The sequence below is a fragment of the Microcaecilia unicolor genome, chromosome 4 (assembly GCF_901765095.1).
Source record: "Microcaecilia unicolor chromosome 4, aMicUni1.1, whole genome shotgun sequence".
NCBI classification, from domain to species: domain Eukaryota; kingdom Metazoa; phylum Chordata; class Amphibia; order Gymnophiona; family Siphonopidae; genus Microcaecilia; species Microcaecilia unicolor.
Window position 1 is genome coordinate 34,020,120 of NC_044034.1, and position 12,343 is coordinate 34,032,462.

Consider the following 12,343-nt stretch of genomic DNA (forward strand, 5'->3'; position numbering starts at 1 on the left):
CTCAACAACTACCTGTTCTTAGCAACCCTCTAGTACTATAAAACTCATAAGTAGCACAAAATAACAGTATTATGATGTTTTTAAACCTAAATGATTCCCTTACGCTCCACTGAACCAAAATCTATGCCCATTGCGTCTGGCAAAATTATCTAAAGCAGCAAGAGACTGGAGGAGTTTGCCTAAAATGAGGTCCTTCCTTGATGTTGGAGATCATACTGGATTCAAATAATCAGGAACTGGCTTTCATGTCAGCTACTGGCACCAATGCACTGTCCATATCGGTGCCAAAATGTTGTTTGAATAGGTGTCCAACCTTAGGTTAGGGGCCTGGAAACTGGAATAGCTAGCAACTGAGCCTGCCAGTGTTTCCTTGTCTGCCTTGAGGCACGCAACATTGGGTAAGGTGACTACTGTGCAGGAGGAGTGGCCTAGTGGTTAGGGTGGTGGACTTTGGTCCTGGGGAACTGAGTTCAATTCCCACTTCAGGCACAGGCAGCTCCTTGCGACTCTGGGCAAGTCACTTAACCCTCCATTGCCCCATGTAAGCCGCATTGACCCTGCCATGAGTGGGAAAGTGCGGGGTACAAATGTAACAACAATAAAATAGATACTATTGGAGATTCTACATGGAATGTTGCTACTATTGGAGATTCTACATGGAATGTTGCTATTCCACTAGCAACATTCCATGTAGAAGGCTGCGCAGGCTTCTGTTTCTGTGAGTCTGACATCCTGCACGTACGTGGTGATCTGCAAGGGCCGACTTCTACATGGAATGTTGCTAGTGGAATAGCAACATTCCATGTGGAATCTCAAATAGTAGCAACAGTGGAGAAGTGGCCTAGTGGTTAGGGTGGTGGACTCTGGTCCTGGGGAACTGAGTTCAATTCCCACTTCAGGCACAGGCAGCTCCTTCTGACTCTGGGCAAGTCACTTAACCCTCCATTACCCCAGGTACAAATAAGTACCTGTATACAATATGTAAGCTGCATTGAGCCTGCCATGAGTGGGAAAGCGCAGGGTACAAATGTAACAAAAAAAATAATAATGCAGAAGAGATAAATAAGTGAATGTAACAGCCTACTGGAAGGGTGAAGAGAGTCAAAGGCCAACAGATGCAAAGAAAAAGAAAGACAGCTTCATAAAGCAAACATATTGGGCTTTGATCCAGAAACCAAAGTTCTTGCCATATTTCCCAAATAAATAAAATGGTTCCTACCCTCAGTAAAACACTTATTTATTGACCTTGTTTCTAGTATCAACTTGAAATTGCTCTCCAGATGGTACTGTATATGACTCTAATAACCTCCACAATATTTCACCCTCTAGTTCACTCAAATGGGGGATCGGATACTCTAGGTACTCGCATATGTGGTGGGAGTGTCCCCCAGTACAGGCATTTTGGTTTTAGGTTGAAATAGAGGTATGAAACATTCATATGGGGTGGGGGTGGGGATATACTTCTTGTACCTAATTATGGGGTCCTTTTACTAAGAGACGCTAATGGATTTAGCACACACTAATGATTGGTGCACGCTAAATGCCGAGCATCCCATTATATTCCTGTGGGCTGCATGGCATTTAGTGCATGCTAATCATTAGCATACCTTAGTAAAAGGACCCCTATCCAGCTTATTTTCGAAGGAGAAGGGCGCCCATCTTCCAACACAAACCGGGAGACGGGCGCCCTTCCCCTAAGGGCTGCCAAATCGGTATAATCGAAAGCCGATTTTGGCCAGCCTCAACTGCTTTCCGTCGCAGGGACTGCCAAAGTTCAAGGGGGTGTGTCGGCAGTGTACTGAATGCGGGATGGGGGAGTGGTTAAGAGATGGCCGTCCTCGGCCGATAATGGAAAAAAGAAGGGCGGCCCTGACGAGCATTTGGCCAACTTTACTTGGTCCCTTTTTGTTCATGACCAAGCCTTGAAAAGGTGCCGAAACTGACCAGATGACCACCGGAGGGAATTGGGGATCACCTCCCCTTATTCTCCCCAGTGGTCACCAACCCCCTCCCACTCCCCAAAATTTTTTTAAAACATTTTTTGCCAGCCTCTATGCCAGCCTCAAATGTCATACCCAGCTCCATCACAGCACTATGCAGGTCCCTCGAGCAGTTTTTAGTGGGTACTGCAGTGCACTTCAGGCAGGCGGACCCAGGCCCATCCCCCCCTACCTGTTACACTTGTGGTGGTAAATGGGAGCCCTCCAAAACCCATCAGAAGCCCACTGTACCCACATGTAGGTGCCCCCCTTTACCCTTTAAGGACTATGGTAGTGTTGTACAGTTGTGGGGAGTGGGTTTGGGGGGGGTTAGGGGGCTCAGCACCCAATGTAAGGGAGCTATGCACCTGGGAGCAATTTGTGAAGTCCACTGCAGTGCCCCCCTAGGGTGCCCGGTTGGTGTCCTGGCACGTGAAGGGGACCAGTGCACTACAAATGCTGGCTCCTTCCATGACCAAATGGCTTGAATTTGGCCGGTTTTGAGACGGCCGGCTTCGGTTTCCATTATCGGCAAAAACCAAAGCCGGCCATCTCTAAGTCTGGCAATCTCAACATTTAGGTAGACCATCTCTAAGATTGACCTAAATGTTGAGATTTGGCCGGCCCCAACCGTATTATCGAAACGAAAGATGGCCGCCCATCTTGCTCGATAATACGGTTGGCTCCGCCCCTTCCCGGGGCTGTCCCTGGAGATAGGCGCCCTTAGAGATGGGTGGCCCCATTCGATTATGTCCCTCTATGTCTACTATCTGCATGATTAACAGATTTTAATTGTACCATCATTAGTTACATAACAGTGGCTAGAGGGATAATTGCCTTCCAATGGAAACATACTACTTGCCTTAGGGACCCTTTTACTAAGCTGCAGTAGGCTCTATGTGCGTGCAGCACATGTGCAAATGAGACTACTGCCAGGTAGGTGCACCCTCCTGGTGGTAATTTCAGATTTGGTGCGCGCCCATAATGCCTGGATGAATTATTTATTTCCTCCTATGCACGCTGGTTCTGGCGGTAATTGGCACTTGGCGCACACCGACCGGTCACTGCATGTGTAGCGTGTGAGCCCTTACTGTTAGATCAATGGGTGGTGTTTTGGGTGTGTGCTAGTTTCATTTTTACCGCAGGCCCTTTTCTTGTCTCATTAATAAAAAGACCTTTTTTGCAGATGCGGTAAAAACTGGCCCGGCGCGTGCCCAATACACGAACCTACACTACCACAGGCCACTTTTTACTGTGGCTTAGTAAAAGGGCCCCTTAGTTTAGAACAATGGAAGCAAAGGTTGAGAGCTGGTTTGTTCATGGAAAGGCCGACAGCTCTCAAAAGAGACTGTATGCAGAAATTTGAACAAAGAATGGGGCAGAATCCAGGACTATTTATAGGGGTGACAGGTGATGATGTTATTCAGTGGGTGGCGGAAGAAATAGGAATACTGGTTTATACTATGAATTGCTTGACATGACTTCAGTTGTGGTTCCCGTAGTAATCAGCGCTCTTGGAGCAATATCAAAAGACTTGATACAAACGGCTGAACACACTGGTTATTAACACAATGATAGATGACAGTGACTGGCAGATGTGAATTTTCACATTTATATGAGTCATGTATGAGTTCTCAGCACATCACTTCACATATTTTTGTATATTATTTATTTTTTTTGTAGGTAGGTTGATATTATTTCCTTGGTTGTTTACCACTGGGTGTGATCTATTCCAAAGATAGTGTTATCCTATATAATAATTCTCACCTCCAACGTTCTATGGGTCTTGCTGCCTGTGTTCATGACTTCTTCGGAGTTGGTGTGCTAGGCTCCGTAGCACAGGCTGACATCACCTTAGCCGTTATGATGTCAACATCAGAACCCGCAAAAAAAGCAAAAAAAAACCCCACATGCATGCCTCACAGCTGATTCACCCCGCCCCCCCACAAAAACTGGCTCGCGCATATTTGAACCACCATACAGCTTGACAGCAAAAAAAGAAAAAAAAGTGGCTCGAGCCTGCCTGACGCAACTGACGCGCTCAACAGCCGCCCTCCCGACTTACCGCAGTGGTTCAAGCCTACCTGCCTCACAAATTAGCTGCCCTCCCGGTTGAGTGACGAGACATGACCCGACGAGGTAAGCCTAGATGACTTTTAAAATTTGTAGGGAGGGGGCCTGGAACTGGAAGGGAGGGAATGAGGAAGGGAGGGACAACGATCCTGGAACTGGGAGGGAGGGGGGACCCTGGAACTCGGAGGGAGGGAGGGAGGGAGGGAGGGAGAGAGGGAGGGGGGGCCCCTGGCACACACTCTCATTCTTACACACACTCTCTCTCTCTCACAGACACACTCGCACCCAGTCTCACTCTCTCTCTGTTACACACACACACTCGCACATTCACTCTCTCTCTCTCTCTCTCACACAGAGTCACTCTCACACACACTCTCTCAAACATACACACTCCGAGGAAAACCTTGCTAGCGCCCGTTTCATTTGTGTCAGAAACAGGCCATTTTTTTTTTACTAGTATTACATATTTCTGACAAATATAAATTCCCAGTTTGAGTGTACATTAACACAGTAACCATCTCTCAACTACAAAAGGCTACACTACCTGGATCTGCCCACATCCTGTGACGTTACCCTTGAATATCATAGGTTTTGGAAAAGACTTGCCCACGATATTCAGCCGGTGGCGTAGACCCAGATATTCAATGTTGGGCTGTATCTAGTGACCGGCATTGAACATCTGGTTTCAGTTTTGTATGTGGCAACTTAACCAGTTAAGTACATAGCAGTTAAAGATACACCTGCTATTTATGTGTCCTATCTTAACTACTAAGGGGTCCTTTAACTAAGGTGCCCTGAAAATGGCCTGTGATAGTGTAGGCACATGTTTTGGCTGCATGCAGGATCATTTTTCAGTGCACTTGTAAAAAAAATGCCTTTTTGGGGGGGGGGGGGGGGGGGGGGGGCGCTGAAAATGGATGTGCGGCAAAATGAAAATTGGCACATATTCCATTTTGGGTCTGATACCTTACCACTAGCCATTGAATTAGCAATAAGGTCTTACACGTTAACCGGGCGGTAATGATCAAAGTGTGTTCAAATGTCGATTACTGCCCGTGCGCCAGAAAATAAAAATATTTTCTGACGTGTGTATCGGACACGCGTCAAAAATGAAATTACCGCCCGTGTCACGAGGTAGCCGGGCAGTAACTCGGAATTGATGCATGTTGGGTGCGAGTAGGCGCTTATGCGGCTTAGTTAAAGGGCCCCTAAATGTAGTCAGTTAGTGCTGAATATTCACACTTAACTGGCTAGGTCATGCGACATAGTCAGTTAGTGACTAGCTGCTAAGCGCTAATATTTAGCAAAGATAACCAGCTATCACACTCGAAAGCCAAGTGAACTCCACAACAAAGAAAATGTTCCGCTCAATGTGGAAACTCAAATGAGTAAAACCTTTCTTCCCGAGGGAAATATTTCGCAACCTAATACAATCAATGGTACTTAGCCATGTAGTCTATTGCAACGGAATCTACGCGGGATGCAAAGAACAACTCACAAAGAAACTTCAAACCGCTCAAAACACGGCAGCCAGACTGATATTTGGCTTCCAATCAAAGAACGCATTACCTTCAAAATCTGCACCCTGGTCCACAAAATCATCTACGGCCAAGTCCAAGGATACATGACAGACCTCATAGACCCCCCCCTGCCCCCCCTGCAGTAACCCATGTCCAGCGACCCTGCTCTCTCACCTGCCCCTCCTTCATCCACCCAGGTTGTGTTTAACGAAATCTTCGTGGCAAGCAGGAAAGATCCACGTTCCTGCCTGCCCACTGCTGGTGCTTGCGCTGACGCTCCCCCGCTGCTGGATCGCTGTTGAATATGGCCGCCGAGACTTCCATTGAAGTCTTGGAGGCCGCCCTTGTAAGTATCGGTGGCCATTTTGAACAGCGATCCGGCATCGGGGGAGCGTCAGCAGCGCCAGCAGGCAGGAACGTGGATCTTTCCTGCCTGCCCCGAAGATTTCGTTAAACACAGCCTGGGTGGATGAAGGAGAGGCAGGTGAGAGAGCAGGGTCGCTGGACATGGGTGGATGGAGGGGGGGCAGGGGAGAGCAGGGTCGCTGCTGGACATGGGTGACTGGAGGGGGGCAGGGGGAGAGCAGGGTCGCCGCTGGACATGGGTGACTGAAAGGGGGCAGGGGGAGAGGAGGGTCGCAGGACATGGGTGGCTGGCGGGGGGCAGGGGAGAGGAGGGTTGCTGGACATGGGTGGCTGCAGGGGGGGCAGGGGGAGGGTCGGGTCGGTGGACATGGGTGGCTGCAGGGGGAGAGGGGGGCAGGGGGAGATGTGCTTCGGGTGGGGGGGAGGGGGCTGGGGTGATGCACAAGGGGGGGGGTGGGGTTCTTTGTTTCCGCGCTTGTAGTTTTTTGATGTGCCGCTCCCTGCCACTTGCTCCGAAGAGGCAGGGAGCGGCGCATTGACAGCTGATTCCCAGGCAGGGGAAGGAGTACTTGCCTTGGAATCAGCTGTGAGTGACGTCATCCTGGATACGGAGCCTAGCTCAGCAACTCCAGGAGCCACGGACACAGGCAGTCCCACATTAGAACGTTGGTGGTGAGAATTATTATATAGGACTAGTATGACACCATTTCTTCCTTGTCAAGGACCTCAACAACCAAAGTGCAGCCTTGTGGCTGGGATCTTTTGTTGATAATTTTGCAAGGAAAAAACACTTACGCGGTACACACGAACCAAACTTGTCAGGGAATTCAGATATCAGATCATCATTAATCCGATCTTTCATGGGACCCAGAATAATAACTGGTCTGGTATAGTTTACTAAAAGAGAGAGAGAAAAAAGGAAGAACATCACAGTGAACAATATCAGGTTCTGTGCTGAAGGCATGCAGTACGTGCCAAAAAACCAGGGGCTCAATATTCAGCCGGCGAAGGCAGTGCGTTTGCTGTCTCCCGCTGGTGTTAAACCCAGATATTCAATACTGGGCCTGCTAAAAAGTGAACTGGCTCTGCCGATAGTCAGTGCTAACTGGTTAACTTTTTAGTGGTCAAAAAATAGGTCTGCTCTTCAAGCGGCCTATTTTGACCACTCAGCATAGCTGTTTTTGGTACTGAATATCCATCCCTTACCGGCTAGCCACTAACTCGGATATTCAATAGGAGATAACCGGTTATCTCCTGCTGAATATCCGTGGTTAGGTGCTTAAACGTTATGGAAATGGCCAGAAGCCGTTCCTGGCCAGTTAAGTAGTTTTGAATATTGGGGAGGGGGGGGGGGGGGGTCTTCTCAGTAATATTTTCACTTGAGTTCTTTGTCCAGTATGACAGCAATTTCCTCGCTGTCCACACTCAAGAGCAATTCTGTAACTCGGTGGCAAGATGTAGGTGCCTCGTTCTGTAACAGCTTCATGAATACTAGTGCAAAGCCATGTTGGCATGCCCAAACATTGGCGTGCCCACTTATCGAGAGGTCAATGGCCGATGTAAATTGGTGTGCCTACATGTGCAATGCAATCCATGCAAATGATAGCATTCTTTAAGTTGCATGTGTTGCTTGGTGACATACTCACGGCCTGCCCATGCTTTGCCCATGCATAAGCCACCCTTGCAATTATGCGCTTAAGCACCATTAGTACATACAGTTTAGAACAGTCAATTATTGATACCTCTGATGCAGGTAAATCCTATTATTCTACAACTATGAAAACAGAACCTGGATTACACTCCCCTATTTAATCCTTTCTAAATACATCCCTCTTCCAACCCTATACATTCTTCCATACTACACAACTCGCTAATCCAAATACACACCCTCCCCCCACTCCCCTATACACTTTTCCATACTAAACAACTTGCTAATCCCAATACTCTCCTTCCCCCACTCTCCTTCCTCTACCTAGTGGTTCGTGCAGCGGACTTTGATCCTGGGGAACTGGGTTCAATTCCCACTGCAGCTCCTTGTGACCGTGGGCAAGTCACTTAACCCTCCATTGCCCCTGGTACAAAATAAGTACCTGAATATATGTAAACCGCTTTGAATGTAATTGCAAAATACCACAGAAAGGCAGTATATCAAGTCCCATTTCCCTTTCCCTATTTGAGATTCTGCATGGAATGTTGCTACTATTGGAGGTTCTAGATGGAATGTTGCTACTATTGAGATTCTGTTGCTACTATTTGAGATTCTGCATGGAATGTTAATGTTGCTATTCCACTAGCAACATTCCATGTAGAAGCCTGCCCTTGCAGATCAGCAATGCAGCCGCGCAGGCTTCTGTTTCTGTGAGTCTGACGTCCTGCACGTATGTGCAGGACGTCAGACTCACAGAAACAGAAGCCTGTGTGGCTGCGTTGCTGATCTGCAAGGGCAGGCTTCTACATGGAATGTTGTTAGTGGAGAATTAGCCTAGTGGTTAGTGCAGTGGACTTTGATTCTGGGGAACTGAGTTTGATTCCCACTGCAGCTCCTTGTGACTCTGGGCAAGTCACTTAACCCTCTATTGCCCCTGGTACAAAATAAGTACCTGAATATATGTGAACCGCTTTGAATGTAGTTGCAAAATACCACAGAAAGGCGGTATATCAAGTCCCATTTCCTTTTCCCTCCTTGTCCATCTTGCCTACCTTCATCGAAATGACCACCTCTTTACTAACTCTATTCCAACTGTATTCCATTCTATGTTACTGTACACCTGATTTACGACGTAAGCCGCATTGAACCTGCTAATGAGTGGGAAAGCATGGGGTATAAGTGTTAAAAATAAATAAATAAATAAACATATGTGCGTATTAGGTGCCAAGTCAGTGGCGTTCCTAGGGGGGCTGACACCCGGGGCGGATCGCCGATGCGCCCCGCCCCCCGGGTGCAGCGCCTCCCCCGGATGCAGTGCGACCCCCCCACCGGTGAAAGGACACCCCCCCGTGAAAGAACCCACCCCTGGGTGCACATTGCTGGGGGGGGGGGGAGGTGCCGCGCGCGCCTGTCCTCCGTTCGTGCCATGCTTTTTCTCTGCCCTGGAACAGGAAGTAACCTGTTCTGGGGCAGAGAAGAAGCATGGAACGAATGGAGGACGCGCGCGTCCCCCCCCCCCAGCACAAGCACCCAGGGCAGACCGCACCCACTGCCCCCCCCTAGGAACGCCACTGTGCCAAGTTACAGAATTGCTTTTATTGTTGATATTTTTTACCCAAAGGTTTGGCATTAGTATATAAAGTGAAAGTCCAGGGCTGGTTTCCTTTTCAAAACTGGCAGAAAGCACCAGCCAATTCTTGCATCATTTGGAAATGCAGAAGTACACATGTTGGTGGAATCTCCAGCCTAGCCACGTGCAATTTGGCCCAATGTGGGTACAAGTACGGGTTTTGTCCCATGATGCGGATGGCGGGTGAGACATTTTCAAATGTTCCATTTGCCTGAGTACATTTCCATTTACCTGAACCGATGGCTTTGGACATTGCTTTCCTAGTCTGTGTGTAGTGTGTTATCTAGCGCCCCAAGCAAATGTGTGTGTGATTTGGGTACCTTTAGACCCTGGGTCTTTGCACCTGCATGGAAGGAAGTGCAAAGTATGCAGCAGATATTATGGGCCAGATTCAGCAAATGGCACCCAAATGTAGGCACTGGGAAAAAATTTGCACTAAGCACTATTCTATTAACAATGCTCAGGCCGGCGCATCCTTTATAGAAATGCATTTAGAGCAGATTCCCACACTCAACGTTGGATGTGAGGACTTACGCCAGCTGAAACCTGGCATAAATTCTGACGATCAAATAGCAGAACGGATCTCAGTAAACGTTCAGAAACCACAAAACTTCATTAAAAATAACCCAATGTGGTCACATTTCGCCTCCCAAGAGGCTTGCTAGCAACAAGTTTGAGTGATGTGATGTGCAAGAAGGAGGGAGGAGAAGCTTTTTTTGTGCAGCAGCTGTGTAAAGTAAATCCCCTGATGCGGCCTCTTGGGAGGTGAAACATGGCCACATTTGGGTTATTTGTTTAATAAAGTTTTGTGGTTACTGAATACTGACTGAGATCCATTCTGTTCTTTGATTGCTGTGATCTTCGGACCTCTATTGCCTCTCCTTTTTTGGATAAATCCTGGCGTGCCAAATTAGTCGCGTAACCCCGGTACTCTATAACACTGTCCCTAAATATTTGGATTGCCCCGACCCACTCATGCCCCTCCCATGGCCCCTTTTGGGTTGCATGCAAGACACTTTGGGTGCCCACTGTTATAGAATAGAGAATAGGCAGATGTACAGGTAAATTCCAAACAGTGCCAATTAAATGCCAATTAACTCCAATTAACCTCAATAATTGCTTGTTAGCATGAGATGGACCTGGGGGAAACCACTGCTTGCTCAACGATGGGTAGCATGGAATGGTGCTACTAATTGGGTTCTGTCAGGTACTTGTGATCAGGTCTGGCCACTGCTGGAAGCAGGATACTGGGCTAGATGGACCATTGGTCTGACCCAGTATGGCTACTCTTATGTGTATTCAACTGACTAGTTTATGTGCGCATTTGGGCTCTTCACCCAAATTTGGGTGCCCAACCTTGGGTGATCTATATAGAATCTGGGGGTACTTGTAGAGATTTGAAAATGAAATCTCCATGCGCACTTTCACTTGTTTTCTCCAGGAATGAAGTGGGCAATTTTCAGAGGCCATTTTCACATGCAGAAATACAAATTTACTCATATAAAATGTTCTGAAAATTGCCCAACAGAACCCGCCCCATAGCTTACTCTCTTGTCTTGTGACTGGTTCATAAGACAGAATGAAGTCTTCTTGTCCTCCTGATGAGAGGATAAAGAGAAAAGAAAAGGTCATTAAAATCATTGTGCAGAATGATGAAAATGAATTTTTATTTAATGTTCTTTAATGTAGAAATAATATGAGTAGGAGTTATACTTTGTCTTTAGGGCTAAAAATACACGATGTTGATGGCAGCCTTCTAACTGCTTACTGCAGTTATGGCCAATGCTCTTGTCTTGGCCCAAACACTTAGGCCTTTTCCACCACAAGACAATTGCAGAAACTCCACGGATAATTTGTTGCTCAACAGTGCAATTTATTACCAACCCTCTGTAAATACCATGTGCAGATATATCTATTTAACAAATCTAAATTCAATTTCCTTCCAGAAAATTGCTGCAAACCAAAATCATGACTGGTCAATAAAAGAAGTCATTACTGGGACAATGCACATCAACAAACAGACTGCTTTCATTTTTTTTCATCGTTTTCTTTGAAGAAAATAAATCATCTTTAACTTGCCGACTGCTCTCAGCTGTAACTAGTTTGCAGCTGTGTGTAAAATTCTGGCCCTCATTTTTCAGCCTTTTTGTTTTAAATGAAGCTATGAACAGGGTGGTAATAAGACGGGGATTGGATGGCTGAGAGGAAGAATTGGCTTTGAATCCACTGATTTATGGGGCTTTTTGCTGGCACTGGACTTCATCCATCACTTGCTTTCCTGTTTCCTCTTGGGAGTCTGATCAGTAAGGCAGCACTGTCCGTTACAGGGAGCAGTGACCTATTTTTAAAAGATATCACTGCAATTAGTGTAATATGTTAATAATGCACTGTTTACAAAGCTGTCAACCCTTTTGTAAGTAGCATGTTAGCATGCTAGTACAAAACTTTAACTACACCTCTAGACATGTCGTTAAACTTTGTACTAACGGCTATGTTAACCCAAATGTATGTGCAAGTGCAAGCCATGATCGGGTCGATATGTAGAGCAATTTAAAAAACGGTCCCAAAAAACAACAAGGCAAACGATCTTCAAACTCCAACGTAGACAACGAAACAGCAGATACAAACGGAAGAATGTTCAAAAGTTTATTGATGATGTCAAATATCAGACTTGTTGCCCGACACAGGCCATGTTAAGAACTCATTATTCTATCAAGAACCTAGCATTTCAAGGTTCATGTGAATAACATTTATTACGACAAATGATATCTCTAAGATTTTTGCCCCTGACGCAGCCCTTCTTGGACGAAACACGGCTTGTGTTGGGCAATAAGTCTGGGATTTGACATCATCAATAAACTTTTGAACATTCTTCCATTTTGTTGTCTACGTTGGAGCAATTTAACTGGCCAGAAATGGCTTCTGGCTGGTTAAATTGCTTGTTCAGGGTTGACTGCTAATTTCCAGCTGCACTTAACTGTAACATATAGTAAGTGACGGCAGATAAAGATCTGAATGGTCCATCCAGTCTGCCCAACAGTCATTCATTATTAATTCATGATTAAATCAACAATGAACTTGACCAAGGTCTTTCTTTGGTGTCTCTAGGACATAGACCATAGAAGTC

General features: G+C 46.6%; 1 protein-coding gene across 3 annotated transcripts in view; it reads right to left on the minus strand.

Annotated features, from left to right (window-relative positions):
- Window positions 1–12,343, minus strand: part of LOC115468420 (disks large homolog 2) — a 361,629-nt gene that overhangs the window by 9,997 nt on the left and 339,289 nt on the right. For all 3 annotated transcript variants that reach the window (XM_030200108.1, XM_030200106.1, XM_030200107.1), the window contains 2 exons: window positions 10,764–10,814; window positions 6,734–6,835 (listed from right to left, as the gene is read on the minus strand). In XM_030200108.1, the coding sequence (XP_030055968.1) occupies window positions 6,734–6,835; window positions 10,764–10,814 (153 nt within the window). The remainder of the gene's footprint in view (window positions 1–6,733; window positions 6,836–10,763; window positions 10,815–12,343) is intronic.